The sequence below is a fragment of the Trematomus bernacchii genome, unplaced genomic scaffold (genome assembly GCF_902827165.1).
Source record: "Trematomus bernacchii unplaced genomic scaffold, fTreBer1.1, whole genome shotgun sequence".
NCBI classification, from domain to species: Eukaryota; Metazoa; Chordata; class Actinopteri; order Perciformes; family Nototheniidae; genus Trematomus; species Trematomus bernacchii.
The window spans coordinates 7,832,663-7,859,173 of record NW_022987313.1 but is presented as its reverse complement, the minus strand read 5'-3'; the positions used below and the strand labels follow the sequence as shown (position 1 = coordinate 7,859,173).

Sequence of the window (26,511 nt, the reverse complement as noted above, 5' to 3'; positions counted from 1 at the left end):
ATTACCTGTACTCGGTGCGCCATATTGTTTGTCTGTTCTCTGAACCTCATGTCTCTTTAAATATCCTTGCATCAGCGTCAGTGTCGTCAATTCGCTTTTAATCTGCCATGTATGGTAATGTCTCTCAGCCACCGTAGTGTCGTGTCAGGTGGGCGTGTCGTGTACTGGGCGTGTCGTGTACTGGCCGCGGCCGCAGCTAGACCCTTCTCGAATTTTGGAGAGACTCAATGGAAATATGCAATAACTAGACATCTGCAAAATGAAGAAAGTGTTCACTGCAGAACAAATTTCGGATTGGTTCACCTCAGGAACGACGTTTGCTAACATTAAACTCACGGAGGAAGTGGTTGAAAGAAAGTTGGATGAAGCGTCGTCGAAAGAGACCAGGTGAGAGAAACGTGCAAAGTTAACATTAGCTTAAAATTGGCTAACACCATGCTCGTTAGCATAGTGCTGGATCGCACCTGACTTATTTCTATAACGCTAAGGCCGGTTACAAAACAAATTCCATTCTTATGGAGTCGTTTGGTTTATCGTATCCAAAACCCTGGATGGATAAACTTTTTGAAAATGCAATTGTTTCGGAATCGTGCATGTGCGGAGTTTTAGCTATCATTTGGTAACGTTAATTAGCAAGCAACATCAGTCTGAACTAGGGGAAGAAGGTCACTGGCCTGAAAGCAAGCTAACCTAAATGGTAAAGTTAATGACTAAACTCTTCAAGCGTTCTTTGTGGATTCCACATAGACAGTATATATAAAGGGCTACAACCCGTAAAAGAGGAGAACTGACTCGACCTGAGCTTCTAGACTATGAAATAAACTTGACTGAGGTTTCCAAAGTTGACAAGTAATTCTTTAATATCATTTTTAGCGTTATTCTTTTAATACAGCCCACATTTTAAAACCATCGATATAGATGAAGCTAACATCAGTGATGTAACCACATTGAACATAAAATAAAGGCTTTCTGGTGCTTTTTCCTGGCTTTTGTAGACTGTAAGGAATGTATTACAAATGTATTTGTTGTAAGTTTAATAACAGCAAAATCAATTCGAACTATTAAGATTATTTTATAACGGGTAGTAGTTACCTAAAACTTTGGAATTCGCCCTAAATAACAATACTGAGGATATGGGCTTCTGGCAAATATGGGAGAGTCACAGGTTGATTAACAAGTTACAAGATAACAAAATAATCTATATAAAACTACTCAAAACGAGTCATTCTATTGAGAAAGGATCAAAAAGAGCAGGGGACAAACAAGTTATTATAATTTAAAAAGTGCAATACATTGTCCACTCGGCCTAATGTCTTCATTATTTGGTATCAAGCTACAATATATCTACAACTAATACAAACCATCACGTTTTTGCATATTTTCTCCATGATGTGGAATGGATTAGGGCTGTACCCGAATATTCGTTCGTTGGAGTCAGTGGCGTAGCCACCATAGGGCCCAAACTGGTTGAGGTGGTATGAAGATTTTTCCTGGGTGGAATACAGCGCAATTAGGGACGCGCTTTTCTGTAAAATGTGCAGACATTTCCCCAGCCCAGGAGCTGAAGGTGCATTTAGGGAGGGATGGATATGGTAGACTAGAAGCACCTGCGTAACTCGTTGGAGAGACATCAAAAAAGCGAGGACCACAGTCCATGAGCAGGTTTGAATGCTACAACCTATTGTTGCTGTTACCTAGTGCAATAAAAGAGTTACATAACGATTGTAAATAACCCAATTTGTGTTCTGTGAAACTGAAAAGGATATTACATTGTTTTTGTTACTTTCATTACAGTTGTATATGTCTTAAATGTCATTTAGGTTAACTTCCTGTGTTATTTAGATGCTTTTATTTTCAAGGCGAGTTTACGCTGTTGACAGGAAGTTGTTGCTATGGAAACAACGTGACGGAGTGGAGTTTAATCTACATATAAAGACGGAGAAAGTAAAGGATAACGTTTATGTTTAAGTTTAGCACCCCCCGAAGAGGCACAAGATTGGTATTAACTATAATAATAATAATAATAATGGGTTTCATTTATAAAGCACTTCATATTTGACTTCAAATCCCGAAGTGCTACAAGCAGTGAGCATGAACAGTATACAAACATTACACAACACGGTAGAATTAATAAAAAGCAATAAAAAACAAACAATAAAAATAAAATAAAATAAAAGGGTGGTAATAAATAAAAGGTCTATAATATAAACATGTAGGTTGTGTCCTAATGCGTTTATATGCTGTTTTGTAGCTTTACTGTCTGTTTAGTTAACTTTTGGTAGTATGCTAAAGTGATTCTAATACGGATGGAGCCTACATTTATTTGTTCTTTTTGTGTCTTTATAGCTCTTACGTTGATATTGGAGATTTCAATAAATTCATATCATCAGTCAAGTCTTCGACCATTATTCGGAGGGAAATGCTACAACGATGCTTGGCAATGGGCATTATTATATATTATTATTATAGGCCAGGCCTACCTTAAAGTAATTTTTCCCCCTGGAAAAAGCTGGCCCACCCTATTTTATACAGGCCCACCCTAAAGTAACTTTCTGCCTACGCTACTGGTTGGAGTACTATTCGGGTTTCAATTTCGTTATTCGTTTTGTGTTTTTTTTTGCGGCTGCCAAATTGAATTAATTGAAAACTCAAATATCAACGTAAGAGCTTGTGCCTCTTCGGGGGGTGCTAACACTTAACCATAAACGTTATCGTTTACTTTCTCCGTCTTTATATGTAGATTTAACTTTTTCTCCGTTAATCTCCGTCACGTTGTCTCCATAGCAACAACAACTTCCTGTCAACAGCGCTAACTCTCCTTCAAAATATAAGCATGTCCATACAAAATAGGAAGCCAAGCCAAATTACACTTAAGCAGGGCTCAACGCTAACTTTTAAAAGTGGTTGCCAGGCTGGCAACCAGGCATCAGCTTTTGGTTGCCAAAACTGAAAATACGGTTGCCATTTTTAGTCACCTTGTATTTTAAATAATTAAGATACTATACAGTTATACATCAACTTAATAATGAACATGTGACACAAAAGAATGTTCAAATGCTTTACAATAAGTAATTAACACAATTATTTGAAACTTAAGTGGTAGTAAACTTGTCCACCCTCAATTGCTGGTATACAAAATACCAGTAGTGCAGCTGTTGTCATGTTCTTCACAGATCCCTCACAAATGAATTGAGCAAGTCACTAGTTTCTTGGTCATCCGTTGTCTCCCTTTCAAATTTGGGTTTTCTTGACCTTTGTGCTGATCCCCACCATAGATCCATTGGCCCTTCAGCATCGAAGTCTTGGATTGGCCAGACTAATACATTTCTAATGTTAAATAAATGAAAACCATTCACAGTTAAGAATTAGATATGAATTATTAATGCTGTAAATTACCTTTTAATATGTCTAACTATATTTAAAATATGTTACCTTTTTATAGAAGTGATTATAATAAATCGCACGCAAGTAAACGTGTATCGCTTTCTGGCTCCGTAATCACACCAATGCACGTGCAACTTAAGTATCAGGTTCCGACTGGTCACAACAATAATTAAATATCACTCTTAATACAACAAATAATTAACATTTATCTATTTTGGGGTGCACATTTTGCTGTTTGCTGTCCTTATTTCTTTATGTTAAAAACAGGTTGCCACTGATGGCAACCAAAGAAGTGGTTGACATTTTTTTTGAATGGTTGCCCCTGGCAACCGTTACTGTCGAGCCCTGACTTAAGACATATACAACTGCAACGAAAGTAACACACAATGCAATATCCTTTTCAATTTCAAAGAACACAAATTGGGTTATATACATTAACAAATAACTATAAAACAACAATAGGCTACTGTAGAATAACAAAATGAATGCCATGAATAAACCGAAATACACGTGTTGAAGCGGTTCGCTGCTGATTACCACCCCCCCCCCCCCACGCGGGTCGAATATTCGCTGCCGATTACTACCGAATATCCGGAGTATTTTTAATGGTATTCGGGACAGCCCTAATGTGGATATTGGTACTTGTTCCTTTCTCTCACAGTGTAGTGCTGTATGGTGCCTTGGGCCTGAGAGAAACTGGGTAGTTGTATGGAAGGTCCCAGTCCCTGTTGGACCCTGTGAACGAACTGGAGTGCCGCATGGCCCTATCCACGTGTCCCGAGATTGTTGGGATCTCCTCCCTTGGGTTGTCTCCACAGTTTGGGACAGTGGGTGTGACAAAGCCCTGCTTCATTATGTAGCGGCTGGTCCATGCCTCCATTGGTCGGTTGTGTGCTGGCTTCACTGAGAGGTCATCCTCTTCATCATGTTCCTTCTGGCTCAAGAAGTCGCTCAGAACCTTCTTGAAGACACACGCCAATTCCCAGGGCATAATGTTGTTAGTAGCAAGCACCTCACGAAACCTGTGGAAAACAATACAATTAATGAAACACTTGTTAAAGGCAAAAAGAAAATCCACAGTGGGATTACTAGGGTTTGTTCATCAAGGTTAGCTGTAGGTGGCACCATTTCTGAATTAATACAAACTGCAGAAAAAGAGACTCAACAAAATAACTTGTTAAGCGCCAATCAGACCCTAAACTGTGTACTAGGGATGTCCCGATCACCTTTTTTTGCTCCCGATCCGATTCCGATCATTTGATTTTGACAATCTGCCGATACCGATTTTTCCCGATCCGATCTTTATGCAATGCATTAAGAGAAAAAAAAGGTAACAGATAACGGCTGGTCATCCAACGCGATTAATTCAGCTATCTTGGCTGTTATTTTTTTGGCCTTTTCACTGTTCTGGGGCAGTTTCTCTTTCCTTTTAAAAGTCTCTGAAAGTGTCGGTTGTTTCAGTGCCGTTACCTGAGTGGCCGCTGTGTACTCGTCGTGTTGTTGTTGGTGTTTGTTTCTCAGGTGGCGTATTAGATTGGTCGTGTTGAACGTAGCTCTGTTCTTTCCACCACGCGGAACCTCCGCCTTGCAAACATTGCATCTGGCTGTTACACTGCCTTCGCTTTCAATTTTATAATACTTCCAAACTCCTGACATTTTCTCTGTCCCGACTCCCGAGGCATCAGCTGAACGTAGCCTCTCGTTAGCTTACTGCTACTATTAGACACTGCGCCCTGCCCACTCTGTTGCCAGATTTGAGAGAAATAAGCAACCAGAGGCCTGTACTACGAAGCTGGATTTTCGCTTAGCCGGCTAAATTCAGGGAAATCTCGGGCTTTCCGGTCCTACGACGCTGGTTCTCTTTTTAGCAGGCTAGATTTCCATGGTAACTTATGCTGAGCGGCAAACCTGCTCCGGAGCAGGTTAGGTGGCAGGCTAAGAGATCAACTCAGTGAAAGCACCGCCTGCTGACCAATCAGAGCTCCGTGTGTGGAGTTTAAAGCGATCAATTCATATTACAGGATAGAGGAAATACAGAAAAACTGCCGTTGCAGGAAAGACTGCCGGCCAAAATCAACTGACTGTGTGAACGTGAAAATTAATAGAATATCCCCTCCCATCTTCAGAGCAATCTGACTATTATAACATTAGCGTTAAGAAAGCTTACTTAAATATCTGCCACGACATAAGTAACCGGATCAGAGTAACATTAAGTACAGTCCGCGGCACTGTGAGTGCAGACGTAGATGTGTCCCATTATCATTCATATCATATCACATCATAATGTATCATATATTTCCTTATCTGAGTCAGCTGAGCCGTATCTGGCCGTGCAACACTCAGTGTCACATACTGTATGCAGAAGTATTCTTTTAAGCAACACATTAAGTTGACGAAACACTCGAGTCAAATGTAATTAAAGTCAGATCCACTCGTGTCTTGGACGGGGCAGTGATTTCATAAACCTGTTAATGTACGCATTCAAACACTTTTTCTTTTACCAGCTGTATTCACCTTGCAGGTGCAGCTATGTGGCTTTTATCCTGGATAAAGTGTTTAAGTCATGGATGTTTAAAGTTTAACTTCTTCATATTTGACTAATATTAAAGTTCACTTTTCATTCAGGAAGTATGACGCTGCGCTGTCAGTACGCTTCTCCGTGTTTGAGATTGGTCGAATGCTCCAAATACCACCCCTTTCATGTGAACGCGCACCTAACTAGATAGGACACGGCTGGCTTGAGTGATCCACTTGATAACCAGCGTCGTAGTACAGCTTAGCGCCAGCGCGTATGTTTTGGCTTAGGCCAACCGGCTAACTCCAACATATCCAGGTTAGGTTGAACCAGCTTCGTAGTACAGGCCTCAGGTCTATGAAAACAAGCCCAAAAGAAGCAACACATACATGATGTTGTGTAATTTTAAACCAAAACTAAGGCCTCAGGATGACTTTAAGACGTGAACATGGTCATTTTTGTTTTGTAACATTAAATAAATTATAAAAAAGAAAAAATCCCGATCCCCGATTTTTTTCTCCCGATTCCGATCTTTTGAAAATCACGTGATCGGCTCCGATCCCCGATCACGTGATCGGATCGGGACATCTCTACTGTGTACACAATGTAGAAAACTGGAAATATTACATTTTTATTTTATGTGTTGATGTGAGGAAACGTACTTAAGATCTTTGTGGATCAATGTGGAGACCGTTTTAATCTGATATTTTACATATTTCAGTGGGGAAGATACTTTATTTTACGCTGAAGTCACACTCTTCACGTATGTCATAATTTATTCATAAATTGAAAATGTGCATTAAAAAAGTGGTACACATTTTATGTTCCACATTTTCTATTGGATCTAATATTATATAATTTGACCAGGAGTCTCATGTTTTCACAAATTATATTACTAGGACAACAGCACAGCTTTTTCTTGACAAACATTATTCCACATTTCTTCCTAAATGTGTGATTCTTTGGTAAAGTGGTTAAGCAAGCACTCTGTAGTGAATGTAATGGGAAATGAATAAGTAGGTCACAGTGTTCAACCATGTGGAACAATATTTTTGATATCATTATGGCTAACGGAGATAATGAGTGGCAGTCTGTCTCCAGTCAGGCTAACAGGGCATCCTTCACCTTCACATGTTCACACCATACTTCGCCTGCCTCTGTGACAGTAACACATAATGGCTTTCTTGGCAGCCTGCCCTGCCTCCCTTTCCCTTTGGGCCTTTACTGCTTTGCCTGCTGTCAAGCCTTGTGTTGATGCAGAAGCAGCTAGCCACTGTTGACCACATGCTAATGTGAGGACAATGCATTGCAAGGCCTGTACAAGCACCTGGAGAGCACAGTGGCTGCGTGGATGGGTGGGATCTGGGCACACAGAAACTCCAGCTGGTGTAACTCTGATGTGGGGATGAGGGTCCGTAACCTGGGGTATTTCTGAAACCAATGGAGACCCAGGGCGCTGTGGGACAACCTGTGCTCGCGCTCCAGCTCCCTTGCCAGATGTTCACGTTCCTCCACATGCCAAAGGAGCTCTCTGATCAACATGCGACTGGGTACGACCCCCGACACTTCATCCTGAGCCTGCACCCTCGATTCATTGGACCATTTCATCCAGCCGAACAGGGGCATGGCAGTCACTGGAGGTTGTCCTGAAAAACTGGGGAAACAAAACGTTTTTGTTGGCTTCCCCACAGCACTAAACTCATTTTCAATATACTGGAATATGTTTCTGCAAATGTAAGTGCTAATTTCTCTAAATTACACTTACAAATAAAAAGACAACATCTGACTTTATGAAAAAGTGAGGCAGGTAGCAAAACAATTAGAGTGAAAAGTGGAAAAACATATAATGTCCAAAAAAGTTAAAATCTACATTTTATTTCTTGGAAAAATAAATAAATGTATCCAATACTATTTCTGATGTCTTGCACTTTAAACTTCAAAAAGTATACAATGAGAAATGTGTGAGAATATCGCAACATAACTTTTTTGAGTAAGGCAATTTTAATTCTTACTGTGTAGCCCTATTATAATAAAAACAAAATAAGGTTGAAAGTGTAAGATGACCACCCCGTTGCCAAGCTGTTCCCTGCCTGAAGGGTGCTCTGATTGCTTTCTTTTGAAGTCAAATTTGAAAAAGGAAAATGTCCCAGGTGTGTGCATTCAGCTTTTCTTCTCAGACTGATAGATCCAATACAGCTAACCACCTGGGATTCAGATGGCTCAAACTGCCTGCAGGGTCAGAGGTCAGCCTCAATGAATACAATGTCTATAAGCAGCATTTTATTTCAGAACGTAAAGAGTTGTCAGTCTTCCAGCATGTACAAGAAGCAATTTTCAAATTAATATAATTTAAAGCATTTAAAAGAAAATATCTATACTTACAAGTGAGAACTGGACCGCTGACGCTTTTATGAAATGTTCAGAAATTGGCCGAAGATGAGCTTTTCACAGAGTACTGCCTGCAGCTCGTTGTCTCCATGGGTCAGTCCATGTGAACTAAATTCCTTCACTCGCTGCCAACTATGTACCGTGGTGTCAAATGCCATCAAAGAAGCACATCACTTGTGTGTCGGCAGAAATCCTTCAATGTCTTGGTTGTTGTAAGCAGTTTCCTTTTCGTGTTATTGTCTTGTCCCTATCGTACCTCCCACTGCTCCTGTCAAGCAGACTTTTTTCCAGGAGAGTTTTAGTCACACACTGCTAACTGACTAAGAGCTGTCACCTCTCCTCTCCTTTCCCTCCACTCTCCTCTGTGCTGTGTGCAGTTTTGTTGTAAGGTCAGCTGCTTTGTAGCTTGCACGAAATGTGTGCATTGGAGAGAAAGGAAGAGGACACGAGTGCATGTGTGTGCACAAGCCGTGGGGGTTTTGTATTTGAGCTCCTCTTAGTACTGTCAGGGTTTGTGCCTGCTGTTGCGATAAAGTCCTCCCCCCACTACAATACAGTGTGAGGCAGAGACAACTGGGAATGCTCTCTGGGCTCCAGTGCTGTGGCCCCGGTCGAGCTGACCAGAGGGAAAGACGAGCGAGGGCAGAGATTAAAATGAGCAAACTTTAAAATGTGACCAAGTAAGGGGAAGGTTAGAGCTTTACCCCCCTTACCCACTGTGAACCTACATTTTAAGTTTACTTTTAATGATGACCTGCTTATTACTCAAATTAGTGATTATTAAAACATCTTCATATCTGATATTTGCTTTTGTTAACTGTGCCTGTATGGCAAACCGCTTTAATTGCTGCACTACTTAGCATTTGCATCAACAAAAGTAACTACTGATATCACAGCTGGCACATTCTAGCATATGCACAGCGCTACACATTATTACATTCAGACATAACACGGCACCAATGTTTGTGTTCTCTAATTTTTTGTTTCAGTCCATCAAACGTTCCTGATGAAGGCAGCCTGCAAAATGGAAACTCTAATGGAGGCCGGTTCCTGAGACCAGAACATGCAGGGGGTAAGTATTTAACTTACTTCGATTTTTTTCATACTCGCTTTCACTGCTACATATACAAGAACCTGCGTTTTGCCCTAAACTGTTTAACTCTGTTTGCTGCAAACTCGCTTCTGTATCCTTAGGTACGGCTACTCCTCCACTTGCCAGCTACGAGTACCCAAGCTTGCCCATAACCAAAAACAGACAGAAGGTATAATGTACCATTCATACAACACATACCCGCAACCCTATAGCCTGATGGTCTGAAAGTACACTCTCGTTCTCCTGTATTATTTTCTCTTTTTGTTCTGTTGGGAGTGTACTGAAATGAATTAAAGTCCTCAGGACATTGGTGCACTTACTGGAGCTATTACTGTTTTCTCAAGATGAACTCAATGTCATTTAATGTTGCAGAACAGCTAACTTAAAATTCACTCGTTTAAATGTTTTTTCTGTGTCGTTCAAGCTGTCATTTGTCTCCTTAATGCAAATTATAAAGTGTTGACTGTCTGTAACTAATCAGCTTAGCACACCCATCTGCTCTACAATTTCATTTCAACTTGTTTTTGAAATGTGCGTGTGTGTTTGCTTCCAGCTGACTTCCCTCATAGAAAACAACTCTGTGGTGATCATACGAGGAGCCACAGGCAGTGGCAAGACCACCCAGGTGCCACAGTTCATTCTGGACCACTACTACAACAGAAATTCTGCCTGCAACATTGTGGTCACCCAACCACGCAAGATTGGTGCCACCAGTATTGCCCGATGGGTAGCCAAACAACGGAAGTGTACCCTGGGTAGTCTGGTTGGATATCAGGTTAGTGCAACTTTTAAACAGAATCAGATTCACTTAAACTGTGCCATACACCATACATACATGTCATGAACCTCAACATAACACCCTACTAAAATTCAGTTTTAATTAAAAAAAAAGGTGAAAAAAGAAAGGATTTAATACCTGGACAAAAGCACTCATTGGACCTCTTTCAAAACTAAAAGAGAGTTTTAGAATGCTTATGTTAACAAGCCCGTTTTGCATTGTTGCCAGGATGTCTGGCTGTGTTATACAGAGCTCTGAAACAGCATGTTTAATAATAACTGTTGTAGACTTTGGAGCATTGTTAACTTGGTGTTAGTAAGAGGTATCATTTTCCAGACATTGTCCTTAAAGCAAATATATATTTGCTTTAATCAAAAACATCTTCCATGTTCCCTTTTCCTATTTTCTTTTGCGAAAGTCCTGCAGTCACTGAATGTAAAGTTCTGTTGGCAAACAAAAAAGTATTTTCCTAAGGTCATGCACAGAGTAACACTCACTGGTAATTTTCCAACAACAACCAAAATGATGGCATTGTCGATATATATTTTTCAAAATCATGGAAAAAGTTGAAGCCTAAGCTACTATAGTGGAAGCATACTATGGCTTCTCCTGTTCCTCTTCTCAAGCAGTAGATTACAACAGTGCATGAACATTGTACAAAACACCAAAAGGTGATGGTATTTCACTGCACTGAGCTAATGTTTTCTGATGATGCAATACAAGTATCCATAATGATTTACAGTTTTATAAATTACATTTGTTATATTTGTTTTTCAGGTTGGACTGGAAAAGATGGCTACTGAGCACACCCGGCTCATCTACATGACTACAGGAGTGCTGCTGCAAAAGCTGGTTGTAGCCAAATGCCTCACAGAGTTCTCCCACATCTTTGTCGACGAGGTGCTTAAATATATTGTTTTTGTAATTATGGTTCTGTCACATTATTTAATTTGGTTTTCCCATTCTAGTGAAAGCACTATCTCAGGAACACCGTGAGAGGATTTCTTCAAATGTTGCACAAATCTTCCCTTGGGCTCAAATTTGAACTAATTAATGAACCAATAAGAATGTGGGTGTCCAAAAATTGAGGTCACCAAGACCTCACAAAACACCATCAATCAAGAAACCACTTAATGACACTTTCACACATATTTAATAGGATAAAAGTATGAAGTGATTACATTTAGGACAGACATAGATTTTCACTTCAATTTGACTTTTTGGCACGCAACCCTTTCCAAGCGGTAACTCTAGTTTTTAGTTAATGATAAAAATGCAATTCCCTCATGATGCACCATGTTTAGTTCAAGTTTACCTCTCTATTTAGTGTCCCTTAGTTTTCAATGTTCTTTTGATGGTTTTTGGTTCTGCTGTGGTTTCATCAATATTATGTTTCCGTTAAGTTTCAGGTTTCATTAGTTCTATTATATATTCATTGATCCTTGACAGTTTGGTGCAAATTGAGCCATTTAACTACTCTGCCTTTGCCCAAGGTTCATGAGCGCACTGAGGATATGGACTTTCTCCTGCTGGTTTTGAGAAAACTCCTTCATTCCAACTCTTGTTATGTCAAGGTAATTTCAAGATCAAGTTAAATCCCCCTTTCTGTCCTCTTTTTTTCCCATTCAACCATCATAGGCCCTGTGCTTTTTTCAGATCATCCTCATGTCAGCCACCATTAACTGCAAACAGTTTGCTGACTACTTTGGCACCCCAATTCGTGGCAAAATGAACCCGGCCTACGTGTTTGAGGTGGAGGGGGCACCATACGCCATTGAGGAGTTTTATCGGGATGACCTTGAACGACTGTTTCAATACAGGGTAGGAAGATGGGAAATGTTTGCAGATGCTAGCGTTATCATTATTGACGGCGTGTAGTTGATGAGAGAATTTTGTGTCTGTATCAGGTAAATGAGTCGACAAATTTGGATGACCCTTACATTTCAGTGGAGATGTACGATCTTGCCATCAGTCTCATCCAGAGCTTTGATGAGTTGGAGGGCAAAGGTTCCAGGTAAAGCCAAAATATTTTGTCACACCTGACAGCTTTAAAAATCGGGAGACACAGAAAGTAAAAATCTTGTTTGTTTGAGCAGCACAGCAGAGAACAAAGGGAAGATGACTTCCTCAGAGCGGGGCAGTGTGTTGGTGTTTCTCCCTGGTTTAGCTGAGATAAGCTACATGCAGGAGGCCTTAGCCAAGCTGGTCCACAAAAGGTGAGCTATGATTATGTTTAATCTGTCTCTGTAGCTAATACAGGGATGCAAACTTGTCACCTTTCAGCGAAATTCCAAAATAGGTAGTTTGTGTGATTCGTGTAGATCTGCAATACAAATATTGTTGGGATATGGGGGGGGGGGGGGTCTGGGACCCGAAGTAATCTGTGGCTGCGAGCTGTTATGTGCCATCATGACGCGCATGGTGTTATGTTTTAATTAGGGCTGTCAGTCGATTAAAATATTTAATCGCGATTAATCGCATGATTGTCCATAGTTAATCGCAAATTAATCGCACATTTTTTATCTGTTCTAAATGTACCTTAGAGGGATATTTTTCAAGTTTTTAATACTCTTATCAACATGAGTGGACAACTATGCTTTATATGTTTGTTTATTATCATTTGAACAATGACAAATATTCTCATGAATATTAAACACAACAACCTGAACATTACAAATATTCGCCTCAATTCAACCTAGAACCTCTCTCATACAATAGTGTGTGTGTGTGTGTGTGTGTGTGTGTGTGTGTGTGTGTGTGTGTGTGTGTGTGTGTGTGTGTGTGTGTGTGTGTGTGGTGTTGTGTGTGTGTGTGTGTGTGTGTGTGTGTGTGTGTGTGTGTGTGTGTGTGTGTGTGTGTGTGTGTGTGTGTGTGTGTGTGTGTGTGTGTGTGTGGTGTGTGTGTGTGTGTGTGGTGTGTGTGTGTGTGTGTGTGTGGTGTGTGTGTGTGTGTGTGTGTGGTGTGTGTGTGTGTGTGTGTGTGTGTGTGTGTGTGGGTGTGTGTGTGTGTGTGTGTGTGTGTGTGTGTGTGTGATCGTTGGAGCTATGTGCAGCTCAAGGCATATATGCCTGTGTGTATGAGCTGTGTTGCGGCACTATCCGTGCTGAGTGTGCTGTCTGGCTACCTGCATAAAGTCAAGTGCTCGGCGCAGTTGTCGGCGAAATGTCGCTCCTCTGTTTTCATTGAAACAGCTCCTTATATCCGTTAGCTCAGCTAGCTAGCACCAGATGCTAACAACAACACGTAAGGTGTGCTTCGCTCGCGCCACACATACACACACCCTCCCGGTCCTCCCGATGGCCAGTCCGGGCCTGCCGGTGAGCGTGGAAGTGTGGTCTGCCACAAGCGGGCAGCAGGAGCGGGGCTGTCAGCATCAGCTTGTAGATGGTATTTTAAACTCGATGCGCTCTGAAACTACGGCGGCCGAGGACAAAAAATACACATGCGTTAATCGCGTTAAAATAATTAGTGGCGTTAATTTTTTTTTGCGTTAACGCGTTAACGCGTTAACTTGACAGCCCTAGTTTTAATATATTAGAATGAAGCGCAAGCTGTGTGCTCGAGTCCTCCTGTCTGTCGGCTGAACTCTGCTGCTCCGCATGAGGGTCTAACTTCAGCAGCTACATTACCTACGGGTGCGTTCGTTAACAGTAAGTGTGCGGTCCGGAGTCACTGCGGCACTGTGGCACAGACTGGACCGCTGGTGAACAGCTGTTAGAACGGGCTGTTCAGGTGTGGCAGAGCGTGAAAAAGTTTTTCTGTCGCAATATTATTTAAGGAATCGTTGAGCTAGCTAACGAGCATACATTGTCACTATCTGCAAACGTTAGCTTTAGCCTTCGTTTTCTAATAGTTTTTTTCATAGGCTATAAACAGAGGTCGTATAAGTATAGATATTGTACTAGAGTAAAAGTAGACATACTCTGATCTTGTACTTTAGTAAAAGTAGAATTACTCAGATCTTGTACTAGACTAAAAGTAGAAGTACACAAATCTTGTACTTGAGTTAAAGTAGCAGTACCAGAGTGTAGGAATACTCTGTTACAAGTAAAAGTCCTGCAATCAAAATGTTACTCAAGCAAAAGTATTATTATGAAAATGTACTTAAAGTAGCGAAAGTAAAAGTAGTCATTGTGCAGATTGGTCCATTTCAGAATAATATATATGATATGTTTTATAATGATTGATCATTAATGTGTTATCAAAGCTGGTAAAGGTGCAGCTAGTTTGAATGACTGTATACTGCAGGGTAGCTTGTGAATTTACTCCAGGTGGAACTAAAGTCTGATTTAAGACTTGATTATATTTCACATTATTAATCCAGATCTGCAAAGTAACTAAAGGTATTAAATACATGTAGTGGAGTAAAAGTACACCATTTACCTCTGAACTGTAGTGGAGTAGAAGTACTAAGTAGCAAAACATTGAAATACTTAAGTATAGTACAAGTATCTCAAAATTGTACCCAAGTATAGTACTAAATATGGAGTGTGGACTGCTACTTGGAGAGGTCCCAGTTCACCTCCTGGGCCCTGCCGTGATGCCCTTGAGCAATGCACCGGACACCCTCCCATAACGTTTCTGTTATTACCACTGCTGCTTCAGTTGTTCTGACTGCTAAAATCTTCAGTTATTCCTCATTTTAAAGCCGATATTCCGTGGGGTGGGGTCGGGGGGCTCGGATCCTTAGCCGCTTTCACACCAAGTACTTTGCCGTACTTAGTGCCCCGGCACTTATTACCCCAGGGCACTAAGTACCAATCGTGTTCACACCGGAGTACTTTTCCCTGAGGGAAGATTACGCAAATGAGCCGCTGACGTCACTTTGTCTTCTTCTATTTGGGTTTACTGGCAGGCCGCAAACCACTTCACGGCGTATACTGCCACCCGAAGTCCCCGGCCGGAAGTCCCCGGAGTTGGGGACTGGCTAAATCGCCAGAACGCCAACACCTCCTCATCACTCCACCGCTCCTATGTTTTTTTTTGTGTTGCCATAAGTTATTCTCTCTCCGTTGGTGCGCGGGGCTAATGCTAATGCTAATAATGCTAAAGCACTTTGAATTGTCGCGTACAGAAAAGTGCTATATAAATAAACTTGCCTTGCCTTGCCTTGCCTTGCCTTGCCTTGCCTTGCCTAATGCCAGCAAATACAATGGCGGCTTCAAAAAACGTTTCAGAGTTTTACGGGGCGTGGTTTGCAATTTGCCCAGCCAATAGAAATTGGTACTTTTTTGGCACCTCTCTAGCAGGCACTGAAAATGGGGGTAAAAGTTCCCGGCACTAAGTACTCTTTTTGGTGTGAACGCGACATCAGGGGTACTAACGGAACTAAACGGGAAAAGTACGGGGTAAAAGTACTCCGGTGTGAACGTGCCTCTTGTCTCCTTTTTCATACCTGATGAGTTTGCATACCTGTAATACCTATTGCTTTTGTCTCGTTAACTTTTTATACTTTCTATTTGTGATGAACCTTTACTCTTCCAATGAATGACTTTCTCTTCAGATTGCAGGTTTATCCTCTGCACTCCTCTGTGACTCTAGAGGAGCAGAACGGCGTGTTTCTGCCCCCTGTCCCTGGATACAGAAAGGTAAGAAAAAAAACATTTACCTTATTGGTCTTATGTGTTTCTGGTAAGTGCCAGCCCAATGATCTCTTCATCTTTACAGGTCATCCTTTCCACCAACATTGCTGAGAGTTCGGTGACTGTCCCAGATGTCAAATACGGTGAGTTTTCTTGTCTTCAACTAGGATTTATGTATTGGCTGAATGTGTGATTAATAACAATAATATCTCAAATGTGATTGCTGCGTTTTATTTGTCATCACAGTGATTGATTTCTGCCTGGCCCGTCACATGGTCTGCGATCAAGATACCAACTATCAGTCTCTGCGCCTCACCTGGGCATCCAAAACCAACTGCAACCAGCGTCGGGGTACAATACCTACAGCTCAGAAGTTTCCCTATCATTTCTGTCCTTCAACACTTTGAACTCTTTCCTCTCTCTGTCAGGTAGGGCAGGTCGAGTGTCAAAGGGCTTCTGCTACCGCCTTGTGACCAAAGAGTTCTGGAAGAATGAAATCCCAGACTACATGATCCCTGAGATGCTGGTAAGAGAATGTACACATGACCAGAGTTTTTTTATTCTTTATTTGATTTGACCCCTATAAGACAGCTAATCTGCGCTACTCTTTGCCTTATTCTCAGCTCGCCCCGCTGTCCAACATCATGCTGAAGGTGAAGCTGCTGGACATGGGAAATCCCCGCTACATCCTCTCCAAGGCACTCTCACCCCCCAACCTTGGTGACATAGTGAGGACAGTGCTGCAGCTCAAAGAGGTCAATACATGCAGATTTATCATTCTTCTCTTAGAGAGCCATTACTGTTAAGTCAAGTACTTATGAATATGTGGCTGTAAGGATGTATTGGAGCGAGCAGCTGACCACCCAGCTCTGTCACACAGTATTAGACCAGGAGTTCTCTCTGACGGGAGCTTTGTGTCAGCCAGAGTCTGCATAAATATGTAAGGTGAGAGTAATGAAGGGCAGTGCTGTGTCAGTGTACTGTCTTTCAAAATTAGTTAACAAAAAAATCAAAATCAGTGACAGACAAACGTAGATAAAAGTTGTTTTGATCAAAAAAGGTTTCAAATGTATTTATCAAAAGAGGTAACTTTAAAATATGTTATTGTATTTGAACATAACCTGATATTCTTGTACAAGGAGCTTGGACAAGCCTCAAAACTGCCAACCTTAGTCCTCGTCATTTCAAAACTGTTGGACCATCTCTTTCTGACAATCTGAGGCTAGACAACCTGCAATTTGGCAAATGTAAAACCATGAAGTGTGATTAATATAGCAAGTCAACTTTACAACGCATTCTAAAACAAAAAAAGTATCAGCCTTTTTTATGTCTAAATCCAAGCAAAGGACAAACTATTATTCTGAGATGAGGTTTTCGTGGTTGATTGGAGGTATAAATAATATAGCTGGGTGTTTCCCTCTCTAGATTGGTGCACTATCTGCGAAAAGTGATGGCACGGGTCAAAATGACGATGGCGAGCTAACGTTCCTGGGCCGAGTGCTGGCCCACCTGCCTGTGGACCTGTGCCTGGGGAAGATGATTGTCCTGGGACACATCTTCGGCTGCCTGGACGAGTGCCTCATCATAGGTCAGTCTGTTATTATGCTATTGGAAGAGACCTCCGTTTTGGCAAATGCACGTCATGACAGTAATCTTGCTAATGGGTTTGTGAACATAACAACAAACCATCAATAATGAGGTTATGCTTTTTCATGGGCTGTTTGCAATAACAACAATAACTTCTCTTATGCTCAGCTGCCTCACACTCTCAGAAGAGTTTCTTTGCCATACCATCCATGCAGCAGCTGGCCGGCCACAGGTGAGTCACATCCATCAGCTGAGTCACTGACTGCCAGTCTGTCAGTCTGGATCACTTTCATGTTCCACCAAAGTGGCATTAAGTATTTTTCAACTCTATTAGTCCCATATTTTCTTGTCTAATGGGGACAACAAAGGCAATGAAAGTTGTCTGACAACATTATAGAAAATAAATATTTTCTTAAAACCTGCTTTTCACAGCTGAATGTTTTGGCAAATCGGAGCACAAACATACTGTATGTTCTTGCAGTTCCCGTGTAGATGCCTACAAGGCCCAGGCTGCAGACCTGTAACATGTTTTCATCAATCTCCTTACAGTCTGCAAACAGATATTTGCTCTGTGTAATGTATGTTTTTCTTTTCTGAACAATGAATAATATTTGTTATTCTAGGAGCAAGTTGGCCTTTGCTCGTGGCGCGCAAAGTGATTCTATAAGTTTCGTCAATGTCTTCAAGGTAATGTGCTAGCAGCAGGTCCAACCACGTTCAATGGATTTACATATTTGCCTGATGGCTGCTGTTTATAAAACCCTTTCCTGTTTTTTCTTTCTGTCAGGCATGGTACTCAGCCAAAAAGAAAGGACAGCTGAGACATCCAAAGGTAAAGAAAACAACACCAAACATCAGCTCTGAATCAACAAACACGGAACAAAAGACGCTAGTTTATTTTCCTTTTGTGCTACTGTTGTACAGAGCCAACCTTTGACACTAAGTCAATCATCCTAAATGATTTTAAAGATTAGTATCGTCGTACAGTTAATTGCCCTGACCTATTTAGTAATACATATACATAGCACTGTACAAATGAACCTTATCACGCTTCAGCTGACAGTACTGCTAAACGCTGTGTGAGTGTTGTCTCTTTTAAGATGGTTAATTCAATTTCACCTCAGTTTGACAAAAGCCTATGTTAACATTTCAACTATTTACTCAAGCTTTTATTTTGGCTGTAAGAATCAGTGGCGCACTCTCTTTTGTTCTGTGTTTATCCTTGAAGTTAATGTTTTCTTTGCCCCTGCTACTTCTACTTAGGACGAGCTGGACTGGGGAAAGGAGAACTTCATTCAGATCAAGAGGATCAGGGAGGTACAGAGATCAGGCCGAGAGATGGGTCATATTACAGGAAGTCTTTGTCATCACCATCACATTTTTGTGACTGTTTTTGTTTGGTACAGTCAGACTGTAAATATAAAATCAAACAAGGAAGGCATTATTGACAGATGATACTTGGTGTATACATTCCATGTCAGATCAGTTAATAATGCCTTTTGGTGCACAGTTGACTGTTTAACGTGTCAACTTCCAGTCTGAAGGAATTTATATTTAAAAATGGAGCTGTGTAATGTGGCGCAGACCTCCTCAGAAGTAATTCACTGTCCAGGTTGCGGAGCTGTACGAGGACCTGAAGAAGCGTGTCTCCCAGTTCAACATGCATGTGCCGGAGAGCCCTCAAACCTTGGATTACACCAGCGCACACAGGCAGAAGTTCATTCTTCAGGTAAGAGTCAGTGATACCCATTGTATGAATCCTCTTTGCTAATGTGCAAAGAACACTTATCACCTGGCTTTTGTCTGCAGTGGGAAAGTGTACAATCGCCATTCATTCCAGGTACCGATAACTCTGCAGAGGTGATGAGTCTTTATCGACTCCAGTTCATATTGACAGTCGGGTGCACTGGCTTACTTTCTCCCCCTTCTCCCATGTAGTATTCATCTACAACTCAATATCAGTTTGTTTTAGGTTGCACTTCTCTTTTTCTTAGGTGGTCATTGCTGGTGCCCACTACCCTCACTACTTTGTCCAGGGAGAAATAGATGAAGACCTGGCCTCCAGAGAGTTGAGTGGTTTCAACCCCAGAACAACAGTGATGGTACGACCCATAGTGTTAAAAGTGTTAAAATAATAGTTTTCTGTTCTAAACTATATTATAATTGTTATCAACTGACTCCTTTTTTGGTGTGTTATCACTATCAAATCCCTTATGGCTTTTTTATGTTTGTTGTTTTTTAGCCTTATTATGTGGGAAAATTGGATAAACTAACACCCGACTTCCTGTTGTTTTTAGGTGAGGAACCTCCCTTCATACTCTTTCCTGTACTACAAGCAGCTGCAGTCTCTGTTCCGCCTGTGTGGACAGGTCAAAGCCATTTCCTTTGACTGCTCCAAGTAATAAAAGCCACTATAGCAAATCAGACATTATCGACTCATCTTTTCAAAGAAACATTGAAATATGCATGGTCATTATTCCTATGTTTGTTTTCTCAGAGCATATGTGGAGTTCTACAGGACGTCCCAAGACTCGGGGGTGCTGCCTGAGGTGTCTCTGGCCCTCCTCCTGGCACAGCAGAGTGCTCCCTTGGAGCTGTCTGTCTTCCCCATCGAACAAATAGAGATCTTGGCTGAGGGTAGAAACATAACTCACATGAAAGCTGCACGGTAAGGCACTATTCAAACATTAAACAAGTCTTTCTGTATGCGAGTGAAATCAGTTGCTGCAAGAGCAGAGATGTTTTACTGTCTGTATTTTGCGGCTGAAAAGTCAGTGCCACTGCATTGGTCACTGCCCCTGTGCTGAGCCTTAATATAATGTGACATCCTCACACTCTGCATGACTCTGCAGCGATCACATGGACTCACAGAGGGGAGGTTTGAGGCAGAGGCAACACCAGCTTCTTCCCATCTCCCCCTGAGAGGGGCTTCACATTATTAGCTATCCAACAATAATACAGCTAACTGAGAACAAGACTGCTGTCATTTCTTTGATGCATGTTCACGACTTGCCATAAAACTCATCAGGATCATTTAGTGTGAGTGGATAATCTTACCAGTGATTTGTTAGAAAGCTTGTTGTTTTCTTATGCTTAATGATCAGATCTGAGTAAATATAATGTTGATCACACTAGTGCACAATAGTTAGGTAGATAGCAAATGTTTACAAAAAGACTTCTGTAAACACAATCCACAACATGCCAGTCTTTTCACTTTAATATTCATAATTACATTTTCATTGTTTGTTCAGGATATCTTTATACCCCAAGCACTGGCCAAGCAAATCTGTGATATATCAGGTTAAACATATCATTAATAAAAAACAAAACTATAAAGTCAATTTCTCTATGTGCTGCTGCTTTGCAGGGTGAATGTCGACTTCCAGAACCAGACTGTCTGCCCGGTGGGAGTGGTTTCTGGGCTCGTTGACCCTGAAAAGTTACCCCCCAACCACTTGTTTGTGGTCAACGTCACAGAGGTTAGTCCTTTACATTGAACTTGGTCAAACAGGTCACCTTTATGAGAGATACCAATTTGTTTTTGTTTTCTTTGTCTTAAACTGAATGAATGAGGGGTGTTGAAATGAATAGTTTCCAAGATGCATCATGATGTAATCGAATCGTGAGACCAGGGAAGACGCACAGCCCTAGAATGAATGTATCCTCTTGTCACTCTGTCTGTGCTTCAGGTGGTGGAGGTGGGTCATTTCTGGGGCTTCCAGGCAGATGAAGCCAGCCTGGCCAAGCAGCGCAGCCTGACGGCAGAGATAAACTCCTGCACGCTGCAGCCTGTGACTGTGTCTCTGTACCCCAACCTGCTGTGCCTGGCTCCCTACTCTGAGACCAATGAGCAGAACATGTACTACCGAGTCAAGATCCTGCACATGCGCGGCACCACAGTGGAGGTGAACGTCACTCACTCGCTGCATCTCTGTGGTCAAGATGTAGTGCACCCATTCATCTTTCTCAAAACAAATCTCCTTTACTTATCCCCTTTCTTACTTTCAATGTTTTAACTCTTTCCCATATGATTATGTCATAGTAGAAGATACCTAATGTTAAGTGATGCTGATCAAGGAACTCAAGCTTATTTTATCTAGAATACTTCATATTTCTGGGTTTTATATTGCCCTTTGTCCAGCGCCCACACCTTTGTGCCACCGAATGTAGACTTGAAATGCCCTGAAAGTTATTTTTACTCTTCATATTCTTACATGCCTAATATTGCCATTGTATAAAAACTGATTAAGTATGGACATTCACACTTTTATATGTTTAATTTACGAAGGAAAATACATCTCTGCCAAATATGAATTATTTAAAACAAAAGCAGAGGGACAGAGTAAATGTATTTTTAATAGAAACAAATAAAAGTCAAACATTTGTCTGTCAGTATTTTGTATTCATGCAGACAAGTAATTAGTATTTTATTTAAAATCTCAAAAACATATAAAGGGCTCGTTGTCACCAGAAATGAAGGCTTGTGACTTTAAAACTGACCTCAGTGTCGACCTTTGAAAGTGTTAAATAGAAGGTAGTGTCTGCAGTATGTGATGGCAGTTTCAGATGTTACTTTAGGTACCAGATTACAGGGTCTGTTGTTGTCCTGCAGGTGTTCTTCTTGGACTTTGGCAACACTGCGGTTGTTTCCTGCAGCGGCCTCAGAGAGCTACCTCCTAATCTTCCACCCATCTTCTACCCATTCCAGGTAGCAATATTACAAGTGGTCAGATCATTTATTCACAATTACCTGTTCCGATGTCCTGGCTGTGAACTAGCAGTAACACACACGAACACACACACACACACTCTGCTCACCGTCTCAGGCTCAGGAGTTCCAAGTTACTGCGATGCGTCCGTCAGCTCAGTCCATCATCCTGGGGAACCAGTGGAGCAGCCGAGCACGCGACCGCTTCATCACGCTGGTGAAGGGCCGCTCGCTCATCGTGTCGCTGTACTCCATCCTGCACGGGGTCATGCGTGTACAGCTGCTCATCGACACAGAGACCTCCAACACCAGCGCTGTGGACGTCTTGGTGGAAGAAGAACATGCCATGAAGGCCGAGGAGAGCTTCGATTCCAAGGTGACACAACAGTTGGGAGCTAAGGTTCTCTCTAATGAAATGTATTAGAAAGCAATGAATCATAACAAGCTCTACTCAAAGACATATCTCAGCTAAACAACGTTTGGGACTATTAACAACTTTCATTCAGACATGCTAGGAGTTTTCATTTTGGCAGCTATTTTTTTCTTTTAGTTTTTGTCAAATTGTCATTTTACTTTGTCATTACTTTTATTAGAAGTAATGTGTCAAATGTCGTTTTTTTAATTTGATTACAGTTGATGGAAGTGTTTTCTCTTTAGAGAGAAAGCAGTTGGTTTAGTCATAAATTAACATCCGTTACATTTCACTGCTCCCACAGTGACACACCTACAAGTGTTCCTCTTTGTACTTGCAGTACTGATTCTTCCCAGCAGATGTTGTGTTTGGACGCTGTGAGCAACGTTGTCATGAAAATAAAAGCATGAATCATTGAGTTAGTTGGGTTTTTAGGACCAACCTAACTGTAAATCACTACGAGAAACCCCAATGTTTCGAGAACCATGCTAGCCACGATACAGAAAGATCCATACAATAGCGTTGTGCCCTTTTCATTTTAGATGTCTTATTTGTGTGTGCTCTTACAGCAAAACCATGAGACAATAATGTCCCTGTACAAAGACATTGAGAGAGGAACGTATGTCCCCAACGCTGCCAGCAGCTCCTGGAAAGATCGCAACAGAGAGGAGAAGGAGATCATTGACGACCTGCTCACCCACTTCTCCAAGGGCCGCCATTCCAAGACCAAGGCAAGATACACTGCACTGCATCATGCAGAATATTTTCAGGATATATTTGCACTAAAATATAAAACATTTTTTTGTATTTCAGGATATATTTGCACCTTTCAAAAACACTATTACAGTCCTTTAGAAATCTAAAGAAAAACAGTAACAATGATTAAAAACAGTTCAATAATTACAATCCATTAAGAGAAATATTTCAGATTAAAATGTTTTTTCAGGAGAGATAAAAAAAAAAAGGACAAAGATGTTTAGTTTCCAAAATGCTGTTTTTTGAGATGATGACGGCATCACTCCTGCAGCGCCTGCAGCTCTCAGTTCGTCCAGCAGATGGAGCCTCCTCAGTGACTCAGTTCCTGTGCTGTGTTCATTCGGGGCACACCCTTTCTGTCCAACAAGCTGAACAATGACAATAGGGAGACTGTCACAATAATCAATGCATAAATACGTCACATGATGTGTCTGACTGCCGCCTCATTTCTACACCACAGGTTCATCTGAACGGTCCATACAGTCCTAATAAGATAAGCTTCTACAGCTTGAGCCACAGAACCAGCTACAAGTAAGCAATTATATGGCGGCCAAATGAATTGAGGGTAGAGATTGGACAATATATGATGTGATATTAGCAACACTCACAATACGAGTAGATGCTGGATAATGTTTATTATTAGGATAATCATGAATAACCTCCCGAGTGACATTAAGCTTGATATCCTGGGTAGAGAAGTGTAAAAAAGGGTCTGATATTTTATTAATGTAGGGTACCATTATGATTTATGATTTATAATTGCAAATATTTTTGCCAGAATAGTTGTGATATGAATCGTATGTGTGTGCGCCTGCAGGACAGTGTGTATTGAGAGAAGCAGCATCAACTCGTTGGCCCTGAATGACAGCCCTCACTACAAACATCAGAGGATGCTGGTGGCTGGGAGTGTGTCAGTCAACGCCACAGGTACCGTATATAGCATTTCACAACAGCTTAAAGCAGGGGTGTCCAAACTACGGCCCGGGGGCCAAATATGGCCCTTAGCTAATTAAAAAAGTATAATGAAGTATGGCCCACAAATGAACTTGTGCTTGTCATATATTGTACTTCTTAAATATATATGTACAAATATATTACACAGTAGTATTCATGTGTTAAAAAGCCCACTTTTCAAATAAATTCTGTCAATTAAAGTTGGGAAAAATGTCAAACAACTCTTAGTTGATTAAAAAAAGCCCAATAACTTATTGCCATAACAAGCTTGAAATCTACCCTTCATATTTCCTCTTTTTGTAAGCAATCTGAAGCTCCTGTTTTAAGGAATGAGCTACTAACGCGTCTTATAACTAAATAAAGTAAACTCTCTAGAGAGCTGGGATTTAGGCTGTTGTGTTTCTTAAAGCATTTGCAAGTATCAAGTATCATTTACCTACATTTGATTCATTTTGCTAATTTATAACTGAACTTATGAGGCAATATACCTCTAGTGAGTGTCCCAGCCCTTCGTATATTTTTCTGTTTGTGGCCCTCAGCGAAAAAAGTTTGGACACCCCTGGCTTAAAGCTCCACTAATCAATATTTTTTAATAATTGTATCGCATGATTATATGAGTCGCCGCTTGACAAACACAAACTATCAACCAAAATCAGCCGACCCTCTCGCTTTTTAGTCTATTTCAACTCATATTTAGAAAATGACTAGCGAAAGTAGCTTATATTTATGATAAACCCACTTTACACTACATGCCTAGCACCGAACAGCAAACCAAGTTAGCAACTAGCTGCTGATCATAATGGAGCAACAGATGGTCGTTTATCTTTTTCGTATGTATGAATATTAGACATGAAGTTGTCTGGTCTCCAAAATAAACATAAACGCTCATGTTGATCTGTTTTGGCTGAATGTGAAAACATGCTTATGTATTTATCAAATCAGCTTTATATATAACCTTATGGTATGACCGCATTTTTTTCATTCTAAATGTCGATGTCAACTGTTGCAGCTTTAAATGGTTGTCTGTGTTGCAGGGACACGTATTCTACTGAGAGAAACCACCATGATGCCAGACATCCCCGGACTGCCTGCGCTCCTCACCATGCTCTTCACACCCATCATGGAGCTACGGTAGGTCAGACACAGACTTATTATTGCAGGCCTCATAATCCAAATCCAATGTTTACACCCTCTTCCCCCTTTTATTGGTAGCACTGATGAAGAGCGCACCTGCTACACCGGCGCCCTCTGTGGCTTAGGCTGGCACGGTCAGAAACAGGAGGGCATCCTAGCGGAGCATGACATCGAACTCGCCTTCGATGTCAAATTTGATGTTGAAGACATCACTGAGGTACAGCTGTGTGTTGACTGAGTGGAATGCTAATTGTTTGTTGCTATTTGTTTGTTATTCATTGGTTAAGTGATTAGAACCCATTTATATGTTTTCAAACGGTTTTACTTCATGTTCTGCCACATGATGTAGCATTTTCTTTTTTTTTTATTACTGATTGATAAGCTTTTTTCTTTCTTTTTAAGATAAATGCTTTGCGAGTGGCTGTGAACCGCCTCGTCTGTGAAGGGCCCAATGGCACCATGCATCTGGGGCCCGATAGGATCAGCCAGCTGCAGGAGGACTGCCGGGACCGCCTCATAAGGTCAATCACAGACACCCACAGAAATCAAGTGTGAAGTTCAATCAATGTGAAAGCACGTATTGATCTGTGTTGATGTTATGTAATGCAGGCTGTTCACCAAGTCGCCTCCAAGAGAAGAAGGCCCTCAAGTGTTCTTCGAGAAACCAGAGAAATGGAACCAGGTATGGCACATGACAGAGCTCCTGAATCGAATTGTTTTTGTCCTCTTGTCAGTTTTGTGAGCAGATTTTACCTACTTTTTTTGAAGTGTTTGTTTATTGAACTTTTAGGTGGATCCTGCTCTGAAGATGGACATCGTGGAGCCTGGAGGAGGAAAGACCAGAGGAGTCCTCTTCCAGCTGCATCCTGTCACTCTGCTCAACAGCTGAATAGTCGCTGTGCTCCTTCCATTTGTGTTCAAACAGAACGGATTCCTATGTTTTGTGCTTTTGACAGTTGCCTGGAATTTTTATATATTTATGTTCAGAGGAGTATATATATTTTTTAAGTTCAATTGAGTGTGCCTTTCATCTGCACAGGAAAATCCTCAATCCTTACTGAGTTGGAGTGGTAATCCCCCGTTTAAATACGTGACAAGCTGCTAATAAGAAATGTAAAGCTCATTCACGTGAAAGCTCCTGTATAGCGCTTTGTTACAGCCCTTCAGCAGAGGTCTATTAAAAAGAGTTGTGTGCAACAGATGAGGCTTGTCAATCAATG

The 26,511-nt window shown here is 41.2% G+C and overlaps 2 protein-coding genes across 3 annotated transcripts; one reads left to right on the top strand and one right to left on the bottom strand.

Moving 5' to 3' along the window:
* The first annotated feature begins 228 nt into the window (after positions 1-228).
* Positions 229-26,493, top strand: tdrd9 (tudor domain containing 9). 2 transcript variants are annotated; one of them, XM_034152449.1, is made up of 35 exons: positions 229-387; positions 9,277-9,359; positions 9,482-9,549; positions 9,934-10,155; positions 10,936-11,058; positions 11,652-11,732; positions 11,815-11,979; positions 12,066-12,172; positions 12,255-12,374; positions 15,662-15,746; positions 15,826-15,883; positions 15,987-16,091; positions 16,169-16,266; positions 16,364-16,495; positions 17,166-17,328; positions 17,496-17,559; positions 17,951-18,014; positions 18,115-18,159; positions 18,591-18,644; positions 18,940-19,056; positions 19,322-19,429; positions 19,625-19,725; positions 19,825-19,995; positions 20,695-20,806; positions 21,017-21,232; positions 21,940-22,035; positions 22,154-22,411; positions 23,017-23,178; positions 23,664-23,734; positions 24,021-24,130; positions 25,192-25,288; positions 25,370-25,508; positions 25,694-25,812; positions 25,901-25,973; positions 26,082-26,493. In XM_034152449.1, the coding sequence occupies exons 1-35, from the start codon at positions 260-262 to the stop codon at positions 26,178-26,180; spliced, it is 4,014 nt and encodes a 1,337-aa protein (XP_034008340.1). In that variant the 5' UTR covers positions 229-259; the 3' UTR covers positions 26,181-26,493. The 2 variants fall into 2 exon arrangements, with proteins under 2 accessions (XP_034008340.1, XP_034008418.1); XM_034152527.1 differs by lacking the exon at positions 11,652-11,732 and having other exon boundaries at positions 11,797-11,979.
* On the bottom strand, positions 4,040-7,525 carry rd3l (retinal degeneration 3 like). The gene is made up of 2 exons (XM_034152886.1): positions 7,227-7,525; positions 4,040-4,406 (listed from the first exon to the last, which is right to left on the bottom strand). Exons 1-2 carry the CDS (start codon positions 7,523-7,525, stop codon positions 4,040-4,042), a joined length of 666 nt encoding a protein of 221 aa, XP_034008777.1.
* Positions 26,494-26,511: the final 18 nt, after the last annotated feature.